The sequence below is a fragment of the Pseudocercospora fijiensis genome, assembly GCF_000340215.1.
Source record: "Pseudocercospora fijiensis CIRAD86 unplaced genomic scaffold MYCFIscaffold_10, whole genome shotgun sequence".
Classification (NCBI taxonomy): domain Eukaryota; kingdom Fungi; phylum Ascomycota; class Dothideomycetes; order Mycosphaerellales; family Mycosphaerellaceae; genus Pseudocercospora; species Pseudocercospora fijiensis.
The window spans coordinates 1,479,949-1,506,826 of NW_006921541.1; the positions used below are offsets into that span (position 1 = coordinate 1,479,949).

Below are 26,878 nucleotides of genomic sequence, written 5' to 3' on the forward strand. Positions count from 1 at the left end.
AGGGTGAGTTTGGGTTGGGGGGCTAGGGGTTTTTAAGGGGATTCTTTAATAGGGAAAGCGAAGAGAGAGAGAGATGTTTTTTTTGTAGGAATAGTAGAGGAAGAATATTCGTGCGGTCGACTTGTGCAAGCTACGGAATCATAAGGTTTCAGGCGTGAGTGCTACGAGTGTTACTTGCGGTGTGACTGGAGGTACAGCTCGGCATTGGATACACACTACTCTAGCGTGAGATGCGAGACCGAGCCCTATATTATAGTCCGATCGTGCTAGCAGATTAAGAGCTGAATGAAGAGCCAGATGAAACGATTGCTATTGCGATTGATTCCCTTAGCCTTATAAAGTACAGGTACAACTACATGTACTACGAATACGAAGACTCGTCCATGTGGCAAGAAAATGGGCCAGCCCTACTACAGGAGAGAAAATCCTCCCGACGGGCTAGCACCTAATAATAAAATCAGGCTCAAGTGAAGTCATTATGCTATTTGTAGCCTTCGACCGTATAAGTTATCTTCTATAATACACGTCTAAGGTTAACAACTCGGTTTTACAATCTTTATAACAATCACATCCCTTAATGCTTTAATGCTTCAATCTTTGAGAGCGGACCAAAATTAAGAGATAGTGAGTAGCAGATCCTATCTGAATCCTTCAAAACTCTAGCATTTACCTAGCATAGCTATAGCTCGCTTAAGAAAATACGAAAAACACCACTTCCCTCCCCCATAGTGGATTGAAGTCCTCCTACTCAATCAACCATCGCTTCATAAAACTCCAACATATACAAATCCCTCCCAACACCACTCGATCAAACGCAGAAGTAATTTAAGCCGCCGCGGCAGCAGTAGCTTGTGACTGCTGCGGCACAATATAGTCACGATTCTCAACCGTCACACTCTTCGTCTGCAAACAAAAAAAAACGTCAATAAATGTGCATCGTTCGGAATCAGGATCGAGATTTGTACTCACCATATGATTGACCTTATAAACACCCACCAACCGACTCGCAAGTTCAAACATATTATTTCTCAAAGAAATGACGATGAACTGCGCATTCTTCGTTCTTTCCTTAATGTACGCGGCCACGATGCTGACATTCCGGAAATCCAGAGCGGCATCGATTTCGTCCATGACGTATAGTGGTGTAGGCTTGTAGTGGTGAAGGGCAAAGACGAGCGCAAGCGACGAGAGCGTTTTCTCCCCACCCGAAAGGTTTCCGATATTCTTCCAACTCTTTTTGGGGGGCATGACGGAGAAGAGGATGCCTTCGCTGAAAGGGTCAAGGGAATCGACAAGCTCCAGTTCCGCATTACCTCCCATGGTGATCATCTGGTACATCTCCTTCAGGCGCATGGAGATGAGGGAGAAGCCTTCCATGAAACCTTCTAAACGCATGCGGCGGAGGTCGTCGGTACGCTTCTTGGCGGCGTCACGGGCTGAAAGTGCAGCGTTGAGGTCTTCTAGACGGGAAGAGTACTCTTGCACGCGGCGACGGTACTCTGCGAGGACGCTGACATCTGCCTGTGCACCAGAGGTCTTCTCCTCCAGCGAAGCAATCGCTGCCTTCAGAGACTCTTTGTCGAGGTCTTCCAGCTCGTCGCGAGAGAGCTCAGGTACTGGCTCTGGGTCCTTCTCCTCGCCGTCCTCAGCAACATTCTGCAGAGTAAGCTTTGACAGCTTTTCTTGCCAGTACTTCATCTGCTTCTGGTTGGTGACAAGATGCTTCTGATTGTCTTCGAGCTTGTTGCGCATCTCGACTTCAGCACCACGGGTGTTGTTGAGCTCGGTGGTCATTTCGTCGAGCTGTCGCTTCATCCCATCGAGCTCATCTTTCTTCTCCTCAAGTGCAATCTTGGCATCATCGTACTGACGACGAAGCTCAGAGTTGCCAGAGTTCTGCGTTTGAGCACTGTCCTCAACCTTTTCGAGCTCCTTTGCGACCTTCTCCATCTCTGATTCAGCATCTTTCAGAGCCTTTTCGTGCTTCTGACGTGCCTTCTCTGCTTTGGTCTTGGAGACCTCCGCATTATTCAGACGTTCAGCCAGAGCTTCGATCTGCTCTCTGAGGCCATCGACCTTCGCCTTCTGGCCACGTAACTTCACGCCACCGATCTCCATGATCTTGTCCTGCAACTCCTTGATTTCAGCCTCGATACCTTCAGTTTCGGACTGCAGCTTCTCGACCTCCTTCTGCATGCTGGCGATGCTCTTTTCAAGAGTGGCGGTCTTATTCTTGTCTGACTTTGAAGTCTTTTGTTCGGCGCCGAGCTCTTCGATGCGCCTCTGTGAATCGTCAATGTTGCGCTCAATGCTGCCCAATTCCAGTCCCAGCTTCTGCGCTTGTGTTTCGAGCTTGGGAATCTTGCTTTGGAGTTCGCGCAATTGACCTTCAAGCTCTCGTTGCTGTTCCTGGATAGCGGCATACTCTTTCTCGACCGCATCACTGTCAAGCTGCAGCTTCTGTACTTGCTCCTTGGTGGTATCGGATGCCACCTTTGAGGACATCGCACCCTTCTTGACCGTGTTGCCACCACCACTCATGACACCGGACTTGTCGATCAGCTTGCCTTCCAGCGACACTACTCGCCATCGCTTGACACCATAGGCGACGCGATCTGCCTGCTGCGAGTCTGTTGCAACCAGGGTATTCTGAAGCACACTATAGAAGGCAGGTCGGAAACGTTCATGCTTGCTCTTGATGAGGTCAAACAGACGCGGACAGTTCTCTGGCGTATCGATCGGAGACAGATCTCGCTGTGGGAGTCGATCCAGACAGATGAAGTTGGCCCTTCCGAGGTTGTTCTTACGGAGATGCTCAATGCACTGCTGAGCAGCTTCGACGGAGTCAACGACCATGTTCTCGAGCGACGGGCAGGCAGTAGAGATGGCAATGTCGTACTTTGCGTCAATGGCTCCGAGATTGCCAAGACGTCCATGAAAGCCATCGATACGACCAGATTCCTTCAGTCGAGTCAGACCTGCCAAGACGTTACCTTGTGCTTTGCTGGCGGACAAGCTGGATCGCGCTTCCTCAGCCTTCTGTCTTGCGTTGGTCATCTTTTCTTTGGCAGCCGGCTCCTTCGCCTTCACTCCATCGAGTTGCTTCTGGACAACGACGACCTCTTTCTCTGCAGATTTCTGCTCCTTCCTGCAGGCTTCAATCTCAGAGGCTTTGGCATCACGCTGTTCCTGAAGAGCAGCGATCTTCGATTCAACTTCTTCGATGGCCTTGGCACCAGCATTCTCCCGCTCTTGAAGCATGTCAAGTTCACTCTGGGCGACAGCAATGGAAGACTGCTTGTTGTTGATCTTGGCACTCCACGGCTCAAGCTGCTTCTGCTTAACCGCAATCTCATCGCTGATGCCCTGCGTCTTGCCCTTGAGCGAGTCGCGAATCTTTGCCAGCTCCTGCTCCTCGGCCTGCATCGCTTGTTCAAGATGCTCGATTTCACCTGACAGCCGCGCCACATCGTTCTGGGCATGCTTCGCTTGCGCTTCAGAATTGCTAATCTCGAAGGTCGAAGTGTCTCGTGTCTTTTCAAGCTTCTTCTCCTTGTTCTTGAGGTGCTTCTTCTTTTCCTCAATCTTGACGTGTGCTTTATCGAGATCGTCAACCTGCTTCTTGACAGCGGCGGCTTCCTTTTCCATCTTTTCGAATGCCTTGGACTCAGACTTGTGCTGCTTCTCGAGTGCCTTGACTTCTTCTTCCGCACCTCTGTGTCGATCGAGCTCCTGGCTCAGTTGTTCTTGAATCTGAGCAATGGCCTCTTCTGAAACCTGCACGTTGTCACCGCACTCGGCCACGTAGATCTGGTAGAGCGCAGATTGCTTGGAGGCAAGCTCATTCTCATCGCGGATATACGCCAATGCTTTATCCTTCTTGTCTTCCAAGCTGTTCTTCTCCTTCTCGACGTGCTGCACTCGGCCACTCTTTTCCAAACAGACTTCGTTCAAGGTCTCCGTCTCGGTCGCAGCTTCATCGATTGGTGTCTTGTACTTGGACGTGCCGATGATGTCCTCAAGATACTCCAGCAAGCCATCATCGTGCTCGCCGGCCGCCTTTGGCTTCATTTGAGCGATCGATTCGACTTCACCCTGCAAAATCAGGAATCGCTTGTGGTCCAGATCAATCCCTCTGCCCTTCAGCAATGTCGTGACGGTGGTGAAGTCGGAAGTCTTGCCGTCGATGTAGTATTTGCTGCTGTTGTTCTTGAAAGCTCGCCGGGAGATGATCATCTGAGAGTCTGGGAGGGGAGTCGAAGCACCTCCGGGCTGATCCATGACCATCTGAAAATGCACCTCAACTTCGCAATAGTCCAGATCAGGATACTGCGCGCTGTTGTGGATCAGGGCCGAAATCTTGCCTTGTCGCATCTTGCTCGCACGGAACCCAAAGACGAATAGAAGCGAGTCAATGACATTGCTTTTACCAGAACCGTTCGGACCAACAACCGAGGAGAAGGAGGAGTGGAAAGGACCCACTACCTGCTTTCCTGCGTATGACTTGAAATTGGTCAAGGTGAGATATGTGATGGTCATGCGTTCTTTGGGTGCTGCTGGCTCCTGTGATGGCTGAATTCCCAGTGCTCTCTTCTTGACCACGATGTCCATGGGTCGTTCCAGTCTCGTGACATTTGGATCGATCTTCTTGACTTCGATTCTCGTCGTGTCTGCGCGCGGCGTTTGCGCAATTTCTGCAGACCCAAGGACGCCTTCTTCAGCTGGAGAGGGTGGATTTCGATGCGCTGCTTTCGGCGTGGCCGGGTCCTCCTCCATTGTCACATCCGTCATCTCGGCGTCCTCTTCAGGCGGCGTGTGTCGTGACGTCTGCCGCGGCGGTTGCGCATTGATGGCAGATTCGGTGATGTCGGTGAGCGGGGTGGCCGATCGCGAAGCTGCATCTTGTCTCGGTTCGGGCGATATGGTGGGCTGTGGTGTTGGCAGACCAGGCTGTAGCTCGGGCGCATCCGTGGCAATTGATACGCGCGATGCCCTGCTCTGACGCGCGCGCACTGTTCTTCTCTTTGCCGGCGACGTCTTGGTAGGCGAAGGCGGTTCGGTCGTGTCTGCCACGCTCTCGGGAGGAGTGAAGACTTGCGACGGCTCGATGGATGCCTCAGTCGCATCGCCCACCTGCGTCTTTCGCCTGCTCGCGACGGTTCGCCTTCGATTTGTCGCATCGCCGCCCGTCTTTCTCCTTGGCGACGCCTTGGAGCTCTTCGGTGCAGGCGTAAAGTCGTCCTCCTCGTCCTGCTCCTGTTGCCGGCTGACCACGCTGTTTTCGATGTCTGATCCGTCCTCCTCGTCAATTACCACCTTCCGCTTTGCTGCCGCGCGTCGCGACGGTCTCACCGGTGAGTCGGCCATATCTGTACACAAATCGTGCTGCGGTGGTGGTTGGTAGTAAGGGTTTGGGCCTTGGGTTATCTTTGTTTACTTCCATCAAAACAGACGCGGGACAGAGTTCCGACATTCAGCCGACGCGCCGACGCGCCGATCTTGGCATTGATATTCACGTCTCTACAACCTCGCCAATGTCTCTTCACACTCTCCAACGATACAATACAGCGCAGACACTCCCACGCATATTCGATGCTCAGCTACACACTCTGCATGGACTCTCCACCCTCCTCATCCGAGTCCTCGATATGAGCACGTGTATCTCCTCCCAGTCCCAGCGCGCATTCAAATGCCAACGCCATCTTCCCACCCTCCTCATCACCTCTATCTCTCCACCCCCAGCCTTTACATCCCCAAATCTTGAGCCCGACCATCTCAAACGGCATCCTAGTCTTGGCTTGATACTCGAAGTTCAATTTGGAGACCTTGGGCTCGGTGATGATCAAGTTCCTCCACTGCGCCAGCCGCTGATTCCAACGTTTGATTTGCGCGGGTGTAGCCTGCGGTAAGAGGTTCAGGAGACTTCGTCCGCTTGTCTTCTGTGAGCTGTTGACTTGGGAAAAAACCAGCTTGATGGTGATGTGACGTGGTATCGCCGCCTCCCTCCATTGCGCCGTTCCGTGTGTCGGCGTATCCGGAGTTGAGGGCACGACAGCTGTGTCTTGAACTATCTTAGGAGCTGCATCAAGGACATTGACCTGTGCTGATGAAGTAGCAGACTTCTCTCCCGACTTTGCCGCGCTGATCTCTGGAAGATTGGTCAGGTAATCTATGACATGACTGAAGTCCAGATTGCGAACGACAGCCTCGATAGGCGAGCAGGTATCTTCCGCGATGCTGAGGTACTCGCGCCGAACCTGCTTGTTAAGCGCTGCAAAGGGTGATTGTCTGAATGCGCCGATGCCGCCGACGAGATGGATGACGGAGTGGTTCACGGTCACATCGTACTCGTACAGCTTGTTGCGAAGCTCTCCCGGGAGCTGGAGGAACGGGAAGTGTTTGTTGTTTTGGTCCTCACCAGCGGTCTGGGCATTCGACTCGTCTTGTTGTGTTGGCTTCTGGGTACTGCCACCGCCCGGAATGGCTGTCGGAGTGGCCTCGACCCTTTCTGCGGACGACATTGTGCTCTTCATGCTTGCGCTCTACTTGGTCTTGGTCTCTTCTAGTGTAGACTTGTCGTTTTGCTCCTTTTGCGGAGTTGTGCAAAGTTCAATGAAGTTGATGAAGAGATCCAGAAGCGCAAGGCAGAAACGAAGTCAACATTGCTTCCAAGTCTTGTCAATCACGAGCAACAATCAATCACAAGCAAAACTCACAATCGAAGCTCAGCTTTCACTCCACCGACATCATTCACTCGAGCCGATTCACATGCCATTCCAGGTACGTATATACGGCGGACACCGGTGAGTATATGTAGAATAAAGTTTGGGACAGAAAAGAGAAGTCAAGACGGACGAGAAGTCAAATGAGAACGAGAGCACAAAGGGCACGAGAATGTTTGCACAAAGTCTTTGATTGTGTATCGCGAGTTCTTTGAAATCTTTCGCCCGCCCAAGGTAACTCCCGCTTCTCCAAATGCCCTCTCTTCATCTGATCAACCATAGAATTTTCTCTCCCGACTGAATCCCTGCGCGAGTGACTTCGTCCCGGCCTTCCTCCCCTTCCTCTACGCCTTGACTTGAGGTGTCTGTCCAGACCTTGCCATGAGCCTTCTGCAATGCGTAAGATGCTTATGCAACTTGTCTGTTTTCAATTCGTTCCAGGATAGCTCAACATCTCACCAGGAATGCAGTGTACAAAGGAGCTAACACTAAATCCACAAGACAATTAAGATATAATACAACATCTGCCCTGGATATATCTAGCGCAGCCCCAAGAAATCAAAGCCCTATGTTCCCACAAATCAAGGACAAATCTTTGGTCCTGTTGTACCTATATACCCTGCACCCACCATATGACCTTGCCAACGACAACTCTTTCCTTTCCCGAGGGTCTTTTGAACACCGAAACTCCTTCGCTAAAAAGACGGCAAAATAGCATTCAATACAACAACCATGCGCAGATCTCATGATGACTTTCCACATTACGAAGGCTCGACCGGCCTGGATTCTTCATTATTATTATGCTGTGCCGCATCTCCATTCGTCTGGTCGGTGGTTGACGATAAGGCCGGCGCACTCTTCGTCTTATCCAAAGGCTCAGGGCTAGGAGTGCAATATTCCGACAAAACCTTCTTCAACTGCGGTCTCTTGATAGGTTTCGCGAGAAAATAATCCATGCCGCTCTCTAAACAGTCTTCGACGTTGCTCTGCTCGGCGAAAGCGGTCAGCGCCACAATAGGCTTGGTGAAGCCGTGTTGCCTGATGAGCTTTGCCGAGGTGAGACCATCCATCGTGGGCATTTGGATGTCCATGAAGATGAGATCAAATGGAGGGGTGGACGTTCCTGATTCCGGCAAAGAAGTGCGTTTCACAAGGTTTAATGCTTGCTCGCCATTCTCGGCTATTGTCACATCAAGAATGTTCTCCAGCTTCAACATCCGCCGGATGACTTCCTGATTCACTTTGTTGTCCTCTGCCACAAGAACCCGGATGGCGCCAAAGTCTTGTCGTGCCTCTTTCGCGATCTTTGTGTCTTTGGCTGCTTTTTTGATCGCAGCAACCCGTGCCGATGGATCATCACCTGTAACGGAGACCACAGACGGAAGTGGCTTGTGCACAGTCACAGTAGAAATCTCATGCTGCGTCTGGTCCGTGATGAGAGCTTGGCCAGGACTTTTGACAGAGACATTCACAGATCTCTGGGGTTCCTCACGAATGATGGCAATGGAAGATCTTTGCGAAGCTGTGACGTCCCTGGACATCCGATCGCTCTCTTGCGTGAGGCGTCGTAGTGGTAGCTTCACAGTGAATATACTGCCCTGCCCGACGGTGCTCTTCAGCTTAATGCTACCGCGCATCAGATGCACCAGCTGGGTGCATATGCTCAGACCAAGCCCAGTGCCGCTGTGTTTCCTGCTCAATCCAGCATCGCCTTGGACAAAGGGCTCGAAAATCTGCTGTTGCAATTCCTCAGCAATGCCAGGACCAGTATCGGTCACCTCAAATTCGATGAATATCTCTTCCCCAGGTGGAGGTGATCTTGCTCGCTCAGCGAGACGGTCTTGCACTTGAGATGTCTCCCGTGGGTTGATGAAATTGGCAGTCCCTGCTTCGCTTCCATCTTCCATCACCTGGGTATGGCGCCGATTTTGCTCAGAGCCCGCCCGGTCAAGTCGACTGGCGCGAGAGGTACGTCTTGGCGGTAGTTCGGTCAACGCTCTGATTGTGACCGTAACGCTGCCCATTGCGGGCGTAAATTTAAGCGCGTTGGAAGTCAGATTGATGACCACTTGTAACAGTCGATGGATATCCCCCCAGAAAGGGGTATTTCGAAGATTGTTGTCCTTGAGATCCACCATTACTGCTGGCGGCTCTTCAAAGACCACGCCGAGTTGAATGGCACGATCTTTAGCTTGTTCGAGGAAGATTGCGAATACTTGAGATTCAAGGTCGCGCAAGAAGAACTCCTTTTCGTCAAGTTTAAGAACTTGATGTCCGACCTGGTTTGTGCTGAACGTAAGAAGATCGGAAAGAGTTCGTAGCAGTAGGTCGCCGCTCTTGTAAATGATGGCTAGCGACTGTTTCAGTCGGGAAGGATCTTCTTCCTCCATGCAGACGGCGCACATTCCGAGAATTCCATTAAGAGGTGTCTTCAGTTCGTGACTGACATTGGCAACAAATATCGTCTTGCTCTCGTTTGCCGCTTCAGCTGCCTTTTTGCTATGCTCCAGCTCGATGGTCCGCTGACGCACTCTCTCCTCAAGTCTCGTGTACTGGACATAGAGCTCGTCGGACATTTCGTTGAATGTATGAATCAGATCAGTCATTTCGTCTTTAATCCACGGTTTCTTCACAGACACTTTCCCTGGAATGCGGAAACTGTCGCATTCTCGCTCCTCGATGCGTAAGCCGCCGCGGCGTTGGCCTCGCCATCGCGCGATCCTCTCAACAAAGCCGACAGGCGTCTTGCGGTCAGAAGTCTTGCGGTCAGACTTGGCTGATGATGTCGATTTCTCGCAACTGTTCAGTATCGTTACGTCGTCGGAATAGCCTGGGCTATTGTTATCACAACGAGGAGGGTTGACAGTCTGCTCCGTAGCTGCACGCAGACGAGTGATGGGTAGCACTGCCCAGTACGCTATTGGGAAAGAGAGAAGAATCCAGAAGCCAACGACGCCAAATAGACAAGACAAGATAATCGTGCGCAGGGTGTCGATGGGTTTCCACACCTCACTCCGGGCTTGCTCAACCACTACAACCCAATCAACGAGATTCGTAGGAGGTACAGAATAGCCGACAGAGACTCTCTTATCTGCTTCATTGTGAGTCTTCATCATACTGCCAACATCATCCACCCCACGTGTATTCTCCACAATTGCGGCTTCGACCCCAGGGTAGGCTCTCGCAGGAAAGGGCGCATTTGATGTCCCTCTTACATGCCGAGGGTGACGGTTGGCAGCAGTGCTGTTGAGAGGGATGATGTACTGAACTTCGACATCATGAGCAGCCGAGTCGTTTCCTATTATACCAGGAGCAAATTGATTCGTGGTATTCGTAGGCCCGATCAAAAGGGTCAAGCCAGTCGACCCGATGCCGCGCTGGTCTTGCTGGACCACCTGAATGAGGCGGGCATCAGTCACTACAGTAACCCAGCCAAGCACATCCGTGGCCGACGTGTTGTTGACAATTGGTAGGGTAATGGATAGCATAGAGAATGTGGCGTTGACCATCAGCGGGCCGAGGATGAGAGTAGAGTCAATGCCGAGAGACTTTTGGCTGTACTCTGCAGTGAACTCGGTAACTCCATCAACATCGACAGTTGAGATGGTGATGTTTGGATAAAGTGCTGGTGGGTAGCCGGCATAGCCCTTCCCGAGATATGCTTGACTGCCATCGGCGTCCCTCCAGGGTAGTGCAATGGTATTGGCTCCAATACCCGTGCCATTCAGTACCATTCCTGAACCTGCTGGCCCGCTGGTATTTCTCGAGTAGACTCCAGCTTGTAATATCAAGGCACTCGTCAGCGGACCAACGTTTCCCAACGTTGCTTCGAGATCCGCTTTCGCCAGGGTCCAGTTTTCTTCGTCTGTACTCGATCCATTATTGTACCGAGACAGCGCATGCTGAAGCACAGCTCTGGTGGTGATGAAAGTGCCAGCAGTTTGCATCAGCTCCAGGTTAAATGCGATCTGAGCAGCCTTGAGGGACACAGAGGTGCGCAGTCGCGAGGATGCAACACCCAGTACGAAAGAGTGGTTCACCACCCATGTTGCAATGGCGAGAATTGCGAGACCAAGTACGGACGACAGCACAAGGAGCGCTGCAAGCTGCTGGCGTATCGAGATGTGCATTGTGCGGGCCCACCCCACTGCGAGCGCGATACGCCTGCGGGCCGGCTGCCAGCTCGTGAGACGCCACCAGGCAAGACTGCGCCAGACGGAGGTCAATTTGCGAGCATTTTCGCTTCGTCGGCCTTGACATTCGTGGGAATTGTTTCGCTTGGCCCGGCACCTCCGCTCTCACCTGTGAGGCTCTGGCTGCTGAGTCTGAGCGCTTGTCGATGCGTGCGCGCGGAGGCTTTCTCTGCGCTTTCTGTGCCTCCGATGGCCTCGCCTCACCACGCTTACGTATGCTCGACGGGCAGCGCAGGTCGGCGGTGTTGTCTCGCTGATGATGATGAGAGGAGGAGTCGTGAACCGCCCCCGCCACGAGCCTGTTAGGAAACGAGACAAGCTTTCTGCAGACTAAGCCGTGGCGTGTCGTTTTCGGGATGCCTCGGATTGTCCCTGAACGCGGCCAGACCGGCCGTGGCACGAGTGCACAGACCAGGCTTGGCTTGGTGAGTGAATGAGTTGATGCCGATGCAGTACAGTCGGACCTGGCTATAAGCAACCGGCCGGTGGAGCTATAATAATGCTTATAACAAGCCATTGCTTATGGTCAAATTTGCTAAGGGTTGTCGCTCAAAGCGGCAAGGGTTAGAGCGACAGTAAGGTAGACAGAAGACTAAATATAGAGACTAATTATTAACAGTATATAGAGACTACAAAGTAGATAATTATTAAGCTAGTTACAAGAGCTAGCTATCTAAGTTGCGCTACTAAAGGCTATTGAATTGTCGCTAGCGTAATAGCTTCTTATAAGCGTAGAAGACCTATAGAATATTATAGTTTAGGGTATCCGATTAATACTCGTATAGAGTTGTTAGAGCTAAAGAGGCTATACGTAATTAGCATGTAATTAGGCCGAGTAAAGCTAGGGTCTTAGTGCCTTAGGCAGGGCTTAGCGCTTAGCGTTAGGCTAACTCTCCTACCTTCCTCCCTCTCCTCCTAGATCCTTATCGAATACTACTCGTACCTACTACTATCCTATCTACCTACTAATATACCCTTCTTATATAGTATTCGATCTACCCTTTAAGGGTAGTAGCTAGATAGTTCTTATTTTAAGCTTTTAGCGGTATAGCTACAAACAAGACTAATCTAACTATATTACGCCTAAAGAACGGGACCTATACGTACTATTCTATCGAAGCAACTGTACTAATTATTAAGCAAGGCCTTCTATACGGCCTATTATACTAAGTTAATCGTACTAGACTAATATCTACTAATTCCGCTATATCCGCATCTTAGGGGCTAATAATATATTATTAGTATTACCCCTTATTATAATAGCCGGCTTATTACGAAACAATAACCGTACTACCGCTAGTAGCGCTAGCAACGACAATACTAGTAGCATAGTGCCTACTAAAGTGCCTACTAAAGTGCCTACTAGAGCACCTACTAAAGTGCCTCCTACTAAAGAGCCTACCGGATAGCCTACTAAAGAAGAACCTATAATTCTAGGTAACGACCTAGAGTTGCCTGTTAACGACATTCTTAACAATATTGTTAATCGACGATATAGCTAACTAGCCTTTAGCCCTTAACTATTAGGGAGACTTTAAGAAGCTACTTAAAACAGGCTTACTGCCCTACGTTAAGAACAATAGCTAAAGGATAATCTCCTCGAGCTCCGTCGCCTTTAGGAAGCCCCGATAACTAAACTAACAGCGGGACCTTCTTTACTACCCGTTTTAGTCTAAAAGAAGGATGCTAAACTTAAGGACTATACCGTGTTTAATAGCTCTAGTCGGAAGCAATATAATAATCACATTCGTAACTGCGAGCTTAACTAGCGTAATGCACTAAGAGCGCTGCTAGATAACTACTTATTAGTCGTTTACGCTATGCAATATATTAATAGCGACCTAAAACGCACCTAGGATAACCACTTTAACTCCCTTACTAATTAGACCGCTATTTAGTAGCAAACCTATAAGACTATTATACTAGACACCCTTAGAAACCCTATACTAAGGCAACAACATACTTAGGACCTGTATCTTCGAGCTAAACAAAAGACTAATCAATCGGCCCGCTTATTCGAGGCCTATTTAAAAACCCTTAAAGACGACCTTCCGCCTAAGACTAATTCTATATAGATCTCCGAGATACGCCTAAAACTTAGATAGGAGCTTATCCTCGAATTAGACCGCCGCCGTATATTCGAACAAGCTAATCTAATACGCATTCAATTCATAGTCGAAGTAGAGATAGCCGAACGAGCTGTTTAGCTCTAATAACGACTAGAATCGAGGATCCGACTAGCTAGCACTAACCGTAGCAACCGTAGCCGCGGAGGAAACTAAGGTTCCTACTATAACAACAATGCTAACAATAGGAATAGTAACAATAACCGTAGAAGAGGCCGTAGCCGCCGGCTATATAGAGGAGGCCGCGATAGGGGCCGTAGAAGGGGCTCGTATCCCTATAATGCTAACCGCTCGGCTAATAACAGTAATAACAGCTACGGCAGTCTACTAACCGGGTTGAAGTGCTTTAATTGTAACAGTACTAGCTATCTACTAGGCTAATGCGACAAACCTAAGGACTAGGCCCGAATTAACCGTACTTCCGCTAAATACCGAAAGTACCTCTTAGCGGCTAACGCTACCCCTATAGGCCAACCTTCGAAAAAAGAGTAAGCGCCGCACTAACTGTTAGCCTCGTACGGCGTAAGACTATCGACATTGTGCTAGCTATAACACGCTCCTGCCTTGTACAGGATACGAAGGGCACTACCTATTAAACTAAGGTTATACTAGATCTAGGAAATTCAGTTAGTGCCCTTATTAGCTATCGCCTAGCTAAGCAATTAGACCTTCGACAACTGCCGAAGACTAACCTACTAACCCTTACTTAGTTTAATAACGCTCGGCACTTAACCTATAGGGCCTACTATGTTCCTATAGCTCTAAAGGACGACCTCGGAAATAAACGCCTACTAGACTTTACTGCCTACGTAGTAGATATAGACAACCTATATAGGGGAGCTACTATTGTTATTAGCAACCCTGTTCTCAAGTACTACGCTATAGCTATAGACTTAGGCATTTAGAAGTGGCGATTTAGAATCGCTAGGAAAGAGGATATTAAACACATTAATGTTAGCGAGTGCCCTAACGATATTAGGGTCCTGTTTATTAGCAACCTAACACTAGCCTCCGCCTTAGCTAATCCGATAGCTAATCTTCTCGGTAGAGATAACGATGAACCCGTGCCCCCTAATAGTATAGATCCTAAATAACTTAAGCGTATACTAGAACCTATTCGAGAGACCTACATTAATATGTTTAAACACTACCTAGCATCGACATTGCCTATATTTAAAGAGACGGATTATAAGATTGATATTATAGAGGGCAAAGAGGTCCCTTTTAGACCCCTCTACAACCTTAGTAAGCGAGAGCTTGCTATGTTGCGTAAGTACCTAGAGGAAAACCTAGCTAATAGCCGGATACGGTATAGTAACAGCCCTGCTAGTGCCCTTATCCTGTTCGTACTAAAGAAGAATAGTAGCCTACGCCTCTATATCGATTATCGTAGGCTTAATACTATTACTATTAAAGATCGCTGTCTACTTCCCCTTATTAATAAGACCCTCGATCGCCTTTCTAGTGCCTACTACTACACTATATTAGACATTAAGGACGCCTATTACCGCATTCGTATTCGTAAGGGCGATAAATGGAAGACAGCCTTTCGCACTCGCTATAGCTATTTCGAATACTTAGTTATGCTATTTAGGCTAGCTAATGCCCCTACTATATTCTAGTCCTACATTAATCGGGCCCTATTAGGCCTATTAGACCATCTCTGTATAGTTTACCTAGATAACATCCTAGTTTACACACATTTACCTAATATTATAGAACACTAGGCCGTAGTACGCAAGGTCCTCGACCGCCTACAAGCCTATAGACTATATTGCAAACCTTCTAAATGCACCTTTACTACTAAAGAGGTGTTATTCCTTAGCTTCCTCGTATTAACTAAGGGTATTAAGGCTAATCCTAATCGGATTAAAACTATTACTAAATAGCCTGTTCTAACTTCGATTAAGGAACTATAGTCGTTCCTCGGCTTCGCTAATTTCTATCGTCGCTTTATTAAGGGCTATTCGCGGTATGTAATGCCCCTAACTGAGCTTACTAAAACCAAGGCTAACCTAACTAGAGAGTTTAAATAGACTAATAGAGCACAAGCCGCTTTTAACAGTTTAAAGAAGCGCTTTACTAAAGTCCCCTTGTTACACTATTTCGTACTAAGCAAACAGATCCGAATTAAGACTAACGCTTTATAGTTCGCTATATTAGCTATTATATTATAGCAGGCTAATAACACCTACTAGCACCCGATTGCCTTCTTCTCGAGGAAGATAATTAATACTAAGCGTCGCTACGAGACCTACGAGCAAGAGCTCTTAGCTATTATTAAAGCCTTTAAGCACTAGCGCTACTATCTCGATAGTGCCTAGTATACTATTTAGGTCTATACGGACTATAACAACCTCCGTAGAATTACGAAGGTTACTAGGGTTATAGGTCGATAGGCAAGATAGGCCGTCTACCTCGCCGGGTTTGATTTTAATATATTATACCGGCTAGGCGTAAGTAACCCTACCGATAGCCTATCGAGGCGACCTAATTACAACAGCGAGACCTAATACATTAATTCTTTGTTTCTAACCCTATAGTATAAGATTGCTATAGCCCGTATTGTTAATAAGTAAGCGTAGGATAAGCGGACTTCCGGACCCCGCGGTAGCAACAAATACTATAGCGGAGTTGTCGTTCTTCTAGTACGCGTTAGAAAGGACGTAGATCGCTCGAGCTATAATAACTCGATTAAAGACATTGCTATCTACAGTAATAGCCTATATAGCGATAGTACTATAGAAGAGGTTGTAGTAGTTCCGGCTGCTAGTGCTATTAGATGCATATAATACGTATCTCGTTCGATAGTACGGGTGCTATTAAACGACCTTGCAAATAGGGATAGTTAATCGTTTATAGATAAGCTGTTGCGTACTTAGCAGAGGGACGCCTTTACTATCGAGCGTATTAATAAGCTTATAAGTAGACAGGCGACTCGATCTAGCAAGAGTAATAACTAGTCGATTAACGACAAAGGTTACTTAAAGTTTAAGGGCAGATACTATGTCCCCGCTAAACAATCGATTAGACAAGAGCTTTTAAAGAGGCACTATAATAGTGAGCTCGCTAGTTACTATAGTATAGAGAGGTCGCACGAGTTACTATCGCGCATATACTACTAGCTAAATAGTAAGCGGCATATAAAGGAGTATATACAGACCTATGCAGTATGCTAGCGAGTTAAAGCACTAAAGCACTTACTATTTAGCGAGTTGTCTTTACTCCCTGTTCTAAAGAAGCCTTTTGCAGAGCTTATAATAGACTTTATTATAGGTCTTCCCCCTGCTAAGCGAAGAGGAAGCAAAGACGTCTTTAACGCTATACTAGTTATTATAGACCGATTTACTAAGGGTGCTCGCTACATTCCTGCTCGGAAAGACTAGACTACTATTAATATAGTAGAGGCGCTATAGAGTAACATCTTCTATACCTATTAGGGAACCCCTAAGGGGATAGTCTCCGATAGGGGCTCGACATTTATATCTTACTATTAGAGCGAGATTTGCTTATAGCTAAGACTAAAGTATCGGCTGTTAACAGCCTTCTATCTACAGACTAACGGTTAGACAGAGAGGCAGAATGCTACCCTATAGCAGTACCTACGCAGCTATATTAATAAGAACCCCGAGGATTAGGTCAACCTCCTATAGCCTATAGAATTCGTATATAACAATAGTGTACATTTATTAACCAAGATCTCGCCCTATATAGCTATAATAGGCTAGAATGCTGCTATGCTACAAGACCTACTATCGCTCGAGGCCGAGCGTAAGGAAAGGGAAGCGCGTTAAGTACCCGAAACACTAGCGGCTATTAAGAGGGTTTAGAAGATGCGAGAAATCTATACTAAGATAGCCGAGAAGTTAATAAAGGCTTAAGAGTACTAAAAGACCTACTACGATAGGCGCTATATACTAATAACTTTTAAGTAAGGCGATATAGTTATGCTTAGTATAAAGAACCTCCGCATCCGCAAATACCTATTACCTAATAGCAAAACAAGGCCTAAGCTCGCACTAAGATATATTAGCCTATTTCGTATTCGAGAGGCTAAGGGTATATAGGCCTATTAGTTGTAGCTCCTACCTTATTATACTATCTATAACACCTTCTATGTATCCCTCCTTAAGCCGTACTACTTACGCGAAGGGGATGAAGCCCCTATAGAATACGAAGATATACTAGCGGATAGTAAGGAGCTATAGTCTATAGAACGTATCCTATAGCATCGCACTAGGCAAGGCAAGAAGGAGTACCTGCTAAGATAGCAAGGCTATTTACCTAAATAGGACTCGTAGGAAGCTAAAGACTCCTTTAAAGACATAACTAAGTTGTTAGATAAGTATTAGACTAGTATAAAGAACAAGAAGAAGGCTAAGGGCCTATAATATTACCTAGGAATAATACTACCCCTAGGGTGCTATTAGCTAACTAATTAGAGGCAAGCAATTGTTAGCAACAAAGGACAATAAGACTATACTACTATAGAATCTACCTCTTTACTAGCGCACCCTATAAGACCCTCCTCTTAGCGCCCCTCTTGTTTCTACGTCCTATCGAGGCCTAAGGCCTAGGGGTCGATAGAGGCGGCGCGTACGCGTAGGCGAATAGTATTAGTAATAGTAATAATAACGACGGCGCGGCCGGCGCGGCTATATTAGTAACAGTGTTGCGGGGTGTGTTACTATTCGAGAAAGGAAGGATACCGCTATATTAGTAACGGTATTGCTAATATTGTTATTAGTTAAAGAAGGAAACCGGAAGCAAGGTAAAGTTAGCGCTAAGACGGCTAGCGCCGCTATTATTAATATTACCTAGTCGCTACTATTATTAACCTTACCTACGTTAAAACTTTAAGGCATCTTTAATTAAAACTTTAATTAAAGCTTTAAGCCTATTAAAGGTTTAATTAAAACTTTAAGCCGCCTAAAGGATTAAGCGACTAATAGACTAACTAAGGGCAAAACTATAGAGCTAAGCTAGCCGGGGTCGATCTTGCGGACAATAGGTTACTCCTCGATCTATCTAACCCTTTAAGCGAGGCGAACCTCTACTACTACACTTATAATAGCCTTTACCTATAGAAACTAGACGAGCTGTGTTTTTTGAAAAGATAAGATAAGATTAACACTTAAAGGCTGCTAAACCTAGCTAATTAGGGCTAGCGAAACTACGAACAATAAGAATAATAACCCTCGGAAGCGGACAAACCCTCGGAAGCGGACATTGCTAGGTCTTTTAAGAGTAGACGCAAAGAACTCGGTATAACATTACTTAGAGCAGAGGCAGGGCTGCAATACCTCGTACGTCTACCTATTATAGTAGAGAAGACGCGCTTATATTGTAATTAGTCGAAGGCCCTTAATTCTTGTAGATATATATTACTTTATAGTTTATTATATATAGGGATAGCGCAGTTAGAAGTTAGACATTGTATTAGAAGGTAAGGTTTAACATAGTTATATAATTAGGTAGTTAAGTGTTCAATTTAGCGCGGGCTAAATAGCTTATTAGACTTACTAAGTTAGCGGCAATAGAGGTCGTAGAACATAGACAGGCTACGAGGGCGCGGCCTTTAGAAGGGAAGCGTATATTAGAGCTAAAGAGGCTATACGTGATTGGCATGTAATCAGGCCGAGTAAAGCTAGGGTCTTAGTGCCTTAGGCAGGGCTTAGCGCTTAGCGTTAGGCCAACTCTCCTGCCTTCCTCCCTCTCCTTTTAGATTCTTATCGAATACTACTCGTACCTACTACTACCCTATCTACCTGCTAATATACCCTTCTTATAAGAGTTAACTTCTTAAGCGCTTTAATAGCCTCGAGGACCTTAATATAAGGCTCTTCTTCTAGCACTTCTAGGCCCTTATTAGCCTACTTAGGCGCTAGCGCAAACTCGTCGATAACCGCCTAGAATATATCCTTATCTTAGTCCTTAACTACCTCTTCTATAGGGCATAGAAGATGCTGGATATCTATAGCTTCTTTAATGTATTTAAGCTCTTTAAGGCGCTCGAGATCGTTATAAAGTGCGGCTTCGAGTAAGGCTTCTAAGTCGCTTATAAAGTGTCGATTAACCGTTCTATTATTGCCGTAGCGGCGGAGGTGTTTAAGGCGTATAAGAGGGCCGTTCCTTAGTCTAAATAACGTCGAGTAGACGAAGTAGTTATCGATAGTCTCTAGCGTAACCTCGTACTAGGCGCGGATCGTATATTTAATAGTAGTAAGAAGGTTTATAGTTTTAAGCGGATCGCGGTCGTTCTCGACCTCGTTAAGTATAAATACTAACTAGAGCTTCCGATAGTGCGCCTTAAAGGCTTTAATAACGCCTTAGTCGAGAGGTTAAAGTATAGAGGTCGTATTTAGTAGAAAGAATACGTAGGTAGTGCGCCTAAGGAGGTTGCGCTATATTAAGTCGTCGATAGCGGCTTTATAATAGCTAAAGTTGTCTATTAGCAAAACTACTAGTTCTACTATTAGGTTATTAAACTATAGCAGCTACCTAGCAAAGATAATAGTATTTATCTACCCCTTCGCGTTATATCGATATATATACGCTAGGGCCTTAATATTTACGCCTACGGCCTAGAAACAGCGTAGTTTAGCTAATCGACCGATAATCTAAGGTGCTATCTTCTAGGAGCCGTCGGCGTTATAGTAGTAAGCGATTATAACTCGGGCCTTGTTACGCTTAATACTAGGAAGATCTTTAGTCGTTAGGCTCCTATCTAGTACTATTTTCTAGAAGTTAGCGGTCTCGTCGATATTAAATATCTATCGAGACTTGTATAGTTAAAGAATTGCTCGAAGATTAATCTAGAAGGTGCGTTATTAGCGGGGTGTCCCTATATAAGATAAGGGCTTTAGCTAGCTAAATTAATATAATAAGCGCGGTCCGCTTACGGTCCGTCGGCGGACCGCTAGCTTAGCGCGGGGCAATATCTCTTCGATAGACTTACAATCGCTACTTTATAGTCTTTAATAACTATACTGCCTGCCTCGCTATGCTAGCGCCTCTCCTTAATACTATAGCGGTCCTTATATCCTTAGAGCTATCTATTAGAAAACTTAGGCTCCGGACGACTAGCAAACTAAGGCGCTAACCGCTAGAATTCGGACGCTTTAGGGCGTAGTCGGTTACTAGCAATTAGCGCCTGTCGCTCGTGCTTCTTCTAGTACGAATATAATATTACTTCTAGCTCCGGATAATGCTCCTTACGCTTCCTCTTATAGACCTAAGCGCTCTCTAATATTCTAACGTCGAGATAGGTATATTTGTCGCTTAGAAAGCGAGAGAGCGTCGACTTATCGATCGCTTTGCTATACTTCGTATTAGGCTGCCCCTTTAGGTTAGTAAGAGTCTAGAGTTAGTTATTGCGCTTCTTAGCGCGAGCGGCGGCCTTCTTAGCTATTAAATACGACTATCGTAGAGCTATTGTTAGAGACTGTCGTTATTAAGGGTAAATAAGTAACTTTTTAGTTAAAGAAATAGCTTAGAAACGAGTATTAGGTAATAGGTATACGAGGACGATAGATATAGGTTTACTAAGTCTACTTCTACTATAATATATATACTATTTCTCGACCTAGTAGCTATCTAGCTATTATTAGTATATACGCTAAACCTAGCCTCCTACCGGGCGCAATTTGCCCTTCTAACCTCCCTAACTACCCTCCTTAACTACCCTCCCTAGCCTTAGGCACTAACCTCCTCCTAAGCAATCGTATAGATCTCGGCCCTTGCGTATTATTAGCAATTGCTAATTTGCAGTAGATCACTAAGAAACGGTAGAAAATGAGATTACGTTGCTTACAAACCGATATTGCTTATTCGGGACTTGCCTATAGCAGGGTTCGACTGTAGTCGTGGGTCGAATAAGCGTGGCAATGTCTTCTGCAAAATTGGAGCTGGTGGAGTGAGGTTGAAATGTGAAATGAAGCAGTGTGTTGAAAATAGACCCACGCGATCCCCGCTTTGACTTTGGCCCCGGATCGGCCCAGAAATGCGCAAGGGTCTCCCGCAGAAATCCCTCGTCAGACCTTTCGCTTTCTTCAACTTCATCATATTTGCACCATACCATTCACATCCCACACAATTGCATGCTCAGCGGCAGCGGGGAGAAGTCGTGGTTGCGCGCCCATTGACACCGCCCCGCCCCGCACCGCACCGCACCGCACCGCACACGCAGAGCAAGATCCATCCGCCCCTGTCTAGACCTCATATTGTGAGGAAGATGCCAGTGGAGCTATATCTGGAAGTACTGACGGGAGGCTCTGATCTTTTGGGACAGCACTCGACGAGAAATCCGCATCGAGGCAATCCATCAGCGGAATTGGGATTCGCTTGCACGCCGAGGACCCGCAGAGTTCATTGACCGCACGCCCTACCGGGATCAACCCAGTGACCGCGATGATTGAAGTAAACGGCTGGGAGCAAGATCTGGTCGTGCACAGAGATTTGTGGCAGCAATCTGATAAGAAGCAGGAGTGATCGGAAATTCGATCGATAGTGGACATTGAACGCAGTCGACTCGTCAATCGCATTCAGAATTGATAATATACAGCAGCCTCCAGAAGACAGATGAGTACGCTACTCCTTCGGCGACACTGGCGGACTGTCACAGTGATCAGCTTGATCGGTCTTGGCGTTCGACAAGCCGCAAGCGGTACTCAAGGTCACTAGCTACCTCCATCAAGCGACGAATTTCCTGCTCATGCGCTGCAACAATCTGCCACGCCTTCTGCGCGTCTGAAGCTTGTCTATCCTACGGTCAGCATATCAATACATCACATCGAGTGACACGAAAGAGACTTACTCCGGCTTTTGACGTGGCTCGCCCCGAGACGCCATATGCTCCGGCGTATAGTTCTTGAACCGAACGTTCGCGCTCGCTTTCGCTATCGTTGTCGCACGAGTATCGCCATCCACTCCATCAGACCAGTATGCGCAAGGCTTTGGAAGGTCTCCAGCGGCGTTGGAGTGGCCACTGGCATCTGATGCACAAATTCCAGTATGCTTCATTATGCGGGTACTGCCATCTGCTCGACGGTACTGGGCAAATTGGATGTTGACATCGTCCTCGCCATCCCCGGAACCATACGCTGAATCATCAGAAGGACACCGGCTCTGCCTCCGACCACGTGTCTGACTTGTGTGCTGCACTGATGCAGACGGGCGCTTGCCGTTCCCGTTCCACGTTGCTTGTGGTACCTGAGGCATGTTCGCAGAAATCCTTACGGCTCTCTCAATCCATCTGCAAGGTACACTGGTCTAGGCGCCCGGCAGTTGTCAATCCTCAGGACTGAGTCGTTGGAACACAGGGCTGGTATACATATATTGGAACGTGCTGCGGGACCATTTATCAGCCGCTTTCACGCGTACCCTATCAGTGCCAGCTAGCGGATGACGGAACGTATGCGTGATTGCGAACAGATCATCTGCAGCTCGCATTGGCTTTTGTGAATCATCGAACGGAAGCCAATGCAACCAATTGCTGCTGCTTTCCATGCACGCCATGCAGGAAGAACGTCTTCACGACTACATGATTGCAAATCCTGAGTCATGCCAGGGGATAGCTGATCTTGCGATCTCCCTGATGATGATAGGGCGAGAGGCACTTTGCCAATTGGTGGACCTGATGGTGTCTCAAGAATGCCCTCGACTGCTAGTCAGATCCTTGGTCACTTGTCGGCACGTCTTGATCAATACCTCGGTAGCTCGGCCGCGTGGATACTGGACTTGGCATAGAGCGAAACGATCGACCATTTCCGCCCTGAATGGGGATGTCGCGAACTCCGTTGTCCTTCCTACTTCAGTCTAGTGCACCTGTCTAGCTCGGGAGTAAACAGCTTTGTCAGTTTCACGCACTATTATGTTATACAGCACCGTGGTCCGTTAGGAGTCCGAGTGTCTCAAGGCCACGATGATATCGCCTGCCTTCTAGAGGAAGGATCTGCCAAGCCACGCAACTTCTTTGGATTCCAGAGCTCGGTCAGCCTCCGGTAAGTGGTATGCTACAGTAAAAGCAGCTCACGTCGAAACCAGACCTAGTACCGGGCAATCGGGACTGGAACCCTGATTGCAGCCACGCTAGCTCGAGCGAGAATCAGCACTCCTGCGACCACTTTTAGCGTATCAAACTGCCGGAGCGACCGCTCTGTCGTTCGAGCGGTCGCTCCAAGACTCGATTCGGATGCTAATATCGCCTAATAAAGCTAGCGTGGAGCGATGTGTGCCCTGCTAGACCTATAGTAATGCGGCGAAATCCTTCTAATGCTACTGTAGGAAGCAGTAAACCCGTATCGAAAGATCCTCTAAGCGTATGCGAATGGTACTGGCATCTGTCATGACATGTGTAGTAGTCAGGCACGCCTTGGCATGGTGTCTTAATGGACACGTTCGGAGAGATAATGCTCGGTCCCTAACGATGCAAACTAGGTATGCTATTGCCTTCTTATCAAGCCATCTCGCTACTACTAGTAAGTTACGCACTTCCTATCTCAGTGATTACACTAGATTCGATAGTGCTCAATATACTTCTTTCTCTTTGCGACCGCTCGAATTCCGGGCGGCCGCGGGTAGTGACAAATTCGTCCTCCTAGTTCTTGCTAGAGTCGTAGTGTCCAGCCTCGGCAGTAGTAACTACGAAGCAGAGAAATATCAATCTGCGGAGCATCAACTGCTCTCTGCGCTATAGCAATAGCGTAATAGAGCATGCTACCGTCTACATTTGCCATAATTTCAAACGCTTAGGAGACCAAGCAAAGGAAGTACCTTAGCCTGACGCTACATCACGGCCAATATCTAGTAAATCTTTGTGCGAGAAAGCTTGATTTGAAGACGACCTTGCTTGTCGATGAGGATGAGAGACAAGAATCCATTGAGCTCTTTTGGAGTGGGGGGTGCTCTCCGATGTGGCTATGCTTACAGAAGAAAGTGCTGATCAGGCTTGTCAAGATCATTGGTTCTGATGGTGTTGCGAGGCATCAAGCTTACTGCCGAAGGGAAGACTTGCTCGTCTCATCGTAGCATGGCGTTCCTCGTAGTCAGATCATCAAAGGCATGATGACTGTTCATGACCATTCCCTTAGAACGTATGTACACTCTACACCGCTCTTATGGTATCACTGGAAAACAACAAAAAGCCTCCTTTCAGTTGGAATCCGTGACTCCCCATTTCCCGACCTGTTCCATAGCTCCTTTACTACCCTCAGCCAGAACGCCAGTCTGATCTTTGAGCGCACCAGAAATGCAATGCCAGCCATCTCTTCCGCCTCCCCATCTAAGCACTTCCTCGCGGAACAAATGCCCTTGCTCAGGATTCACAGCATCTCCAACTTGGCGCTGAAAGACATCCCGCCAGATCTTTCCAGCGATAGCGCGGTCGAAAAGGTAGGAGTAGTACGTCGCACCGTATCCGAAGAGGTGACCGAAGAAACCCTGCCAAGATGTGCCCTGGGGCTCAGGAACTGCTGAGTACCTGTTCCAGACTTCGTGGTAGACCCGTGTGGAATCGCCTTCTTTGTTCCAGCTCAGGGGTAGGGAAGAGTGGTATTGCTGATCAAGTATGCCGAGCAGGATTTGTGATTCAATCTCAGCGCCTTGCATCCTGCGGTCGATTTCGACTCTTTCTTGAATTCGTGATGGGTCCAGAGGTGTATCTGTTTCCCAATGCCGGGCATAGAGAGCGAGCACTTCGGGTGCAGATGCGAAGTTCTCCATCAAGACTGAGGGCAGCTCGGCGAAATCGGTGGCGCAACGTGTTCCAGAGACGTTTTGCAATGCGGTCCTGCCGCAGATTGAATGCAGTGCATGGCCCATCTCGTGAAAGAGTGTCGTAAGCTCACGGAATGTGAGGAGCGTTGGTCGTCGGTGAGAAGAGGTATGATCTGCAGGGAGGGAGAAGTCACAAATCAAGGCAATGGTCGGGAGCTGGTAGAGGGCATTGCCATCACGCGGATTATAATTGGTTGCTAGGCCATCGTTGACTGCTTCCTGCGCGGTCGAGAAGGGTGAGTCTGGTTGAGACGATATGTATGCAGCTTCTTGCATCTCCTCATCACCAATGCGCCGCGAGCAGCGCAATGTAAAGTGAGCGGGATTGGGTGACTTCCCAGCTCGCTCGAAGAGATCGCAGTAGACAACAGCGATGTGGCCTTCATGATCGTCGATCACATCAAGCCTCCTCACATCGTCATTCCAGGTTTCGCCTGGCATAGTCTCGCGTGGCACAAGACGGATACCGTAGAGTCTGTGAAAGAGGCGAGACAGGCCTTGAAAGACCGTGCCTAAAGAGAAATATGCGCTGAGAATGTCCGGCGTGCGTGCTTTCGACCTTACAGATGAGAGTAGCTTCGCCGTGTAGTAATCTCGATCCCAAGCGTTGATTCGGTCTGGGAAGTTTTCCGAATGTGCGTCGCCTTTCTTTAGCTCTAGCAATTCCTGGAGCTCGTCTCTGACCTGTGGTGCATTCACTTGGGCCAAGCCATCCAGGAAGGAAGCCACGGCCTCGGGCGTTTTGGCCATCTTGTCAGTCAAGGTCATGTGTGCAAAACTCTCGTAGTCCGACAACTTTGCCAATTCCGCCCGCTTTTTCAGCAAGCGCTCTAGTCTATTAATGTTCGATTTGGAGGAAGTTCTGTTCGCCAGGTATATCTCTTGTCGGGTGTCCGGATCTTCCACTGATCGTAAGGCTAGTGTTGCTGGCATACCTTCGGTTGGCAGATTGACAAGGCCCCATTTTGTCAATTGTCTTACGAATACTGGGTCCATTCCCTTCATCTTGCTGCTCTCAATGGCCAATAGTGGTTTCTCTGCAGCCATGTTTTCGACAAACTCGTTGCCGACGACCGCGATCTCGTCCGAGATGTCCACGAAGGCCTGTCTATCCTTCTCCGGCAGTTCGATGGCACTTTTCGCGAAGTCCCGAATTAGGATATCGGCCACAGATTTCTCCTCTTCGCTCCATGACTGCCATACTTCTTGAATCGACGCAGCCTTCTTTAACTGTGTATCCAATCCTCTAGTGGTATTTAGGATATTCATGTACTGGAACATCATCGCGTACGCCCTGCTCGCAGCAGCCTGTATCTGCCTGTCCGGATGAACGGATCGAATGAAGTCGCTGAGATCAATGACACGACATAGCAAGTCACTTAGTCGATCCATATCTCGCGTGATGTTTTTATATTGCTCCAAGCTGTCATACTTGAGTACTTGCGCAACAATGCGCTGGCACTTCTGGAGTGTGACATTGGCGAAGTCCTCGAAGCCTTGCGGTCTTGTGAGGAACTTATTCTGTAGAAGACCTGCATTTTTGCCGCCATATTGATGTTGCGTCTTGTTCGAGAAGTCTCTCCAGAAGTTGGGTGAATCGAAAATCTGGCGAAGTGTTCTATCGTCGTGTGTTATGCTCGTTGCCGCTCTCGAGATTGGTGGTGCATATTCGTCCGCTATCGCCGCTGCCGCCGCCGCTCCTTTGGCTGTGGACGATGTGACCAGCGCGCGTCTGGTGTGGTTTCGTATGCATTTCGGACACGTCCATGCCTTCCTCTCCAACTGCTTGAGCATCCTCACGTGCCTGGTGTAGATGAACAGAAGGAAGTTCGACTTTCACATGCGCGATGATGTGAGGCTCTCCCGAAGCCCGAGAGTCCGAGATACTATCGTTTGCCCAAAACCTGTCAGTACGGTCCGCAGAGCCGCCTCCTCTCTTAAGCCGTATAGGGGTAGGCAAAAGGGGCACTTTTACGTAGTTTTTATCGTGTTTCTTCTTAATTGTCGTCGTCGAGTAGAGGATAATCGTATATTCGAGCCCCGTACGTATATTCTAACCGTT

At 48.0% G+C, this 26,878-nt stretch overlaps 6 protein-coding genes across 6 annotated transcripts; 2 read left to right on the top strand and 4 right to left on the bottom strand.

The window, feature by feature from the left end:
- Positions 1–73: 73 nt before the first annotated feature.
- On the top strand, positions 74–471 carry MYCFIDRAFT_179258 (uncharacterized protein; the record flags this gene model as incomplete). The annotated part of the gene is made up of 5 exons (XM_007933352.1): positions 74–84; positions 131–154; positions 192–225; positions 282–385; positions 417–471. 5 exons carry the CDS (start codon positions 74–76, stop codon positions 469–471), a joined length of 228 nt encoding a protein of 75 aa, XP_007931543.1.
- Positions 472–825: 354 nt separating this feature from the next.
- Positions 826–5,367, bottom strand: MYCFIDRAFT_145779 (uncharacterized protein; the record flags this gene model as incomplete). The annotated part of the gene is made up of 2 exons (XM_007933706.1): positions 826–903; positions 970–5,367. 2 exons carry the CDS (start codon positions 5,365–5,367, stop codon positions 826–828), a joined length of 4,476 nt encoding a protein of 1,491 aa, XP_007931897.1.
- Positions 5,368–7,219: 1,852 nt separating this feature from the next.
- MYCFIDRAFT_216871 (uncharacterized protein) lies at positions 7,220–11,009 on the bottom strand. The gene has a single exon (XM_007933353.1). The coding sequence runs from the start codon at positions 10,850–10,852 to the stop codon at positions 7,484–7,486; it is 3,369 nt and encodes a 1,122-aa protein (XP_007931544.1). The 5' UTR covers positions 10,853–11,009; the 3' UTR covers positions 7,220–7,483.
- A 9,918-nt stretch (positions 11,010–20,927) lies between these two features.
- On the top strand, positions 20,928–22,176 carry MYCFIDRAFT_209177 (uncharacterized protein; the record flags this gene model as incomplete). The annotated part of the gene is given in 6 exon segments (XM_007933354.1): positions 20,928–20,951; positions 20,998–21,053; positions 21,079–21,280; positions 21,312–21,441; positions 21,461–21,527; positions 21,551–22,176. The coding sequence occupies 6 exon segments, from the start codon at positions 20,928–20,930 to the stop codon at positions 21,558–21,560; spliced, it is 489 nt and encodes a 162-aa protein (XP_007931545.1). The 3' UTR covers positions 21,561–22,176.
- MYCFIDRAFT_205288 (uncharacterized protein) lies at positions 21,401–22,176 on the bottom strand. The gene has a single exon (XM_007933355.1). The coding sequence runs from the start codon at positions 22,060–22,062 to the stop codon at positions 21,853–21,855; it is 210 nt and encodes a 69-aa protein (XP_007931546.1). The 5' UTR covers positions 22,063–22,176; the 3' UTR covers positions 21,401–21,852.
- Positions 22,177–24,192: 2,016 nt separating this feature from the next.
- On the bottom strand, positions 24,193–26,610 carry MYCFIDRAFT_33481 (uncharacterized protein; the record flags this gene model as incomplete). Its single annotated transcript, XM_007933040.1, has 1 exon — positions 24,193–26,610. The coding sequence occupies one exon, from the start codon at positions 26,608–26,610 to the stop codon at positions 24,193–24,195; it is 2,418 nt and encodes an 805-aa protein (XP_007931231.1).
- Positions 26,611–26,878: the final 268 nt, after the last annotated feature.

Excerpts from the sequence above, each read along its gene's own strand:
- MYCFIDRAFT_216871 (XM_007933353.1), bottom strand. The coding sequence starts at position 10,852 with ATGCACATCTCGATACGCCAGCAGCTTGCAGCGCTCCTTGTGCTGTCG.
- MYCFIDRAFT_205288 (XM_007933355.1), bottom strand. The coding sequence starts at position 22,062 with ATGAAGCATACTGGAATTTGTGCATCAGATGCCAGTGGCCACTCCAAC.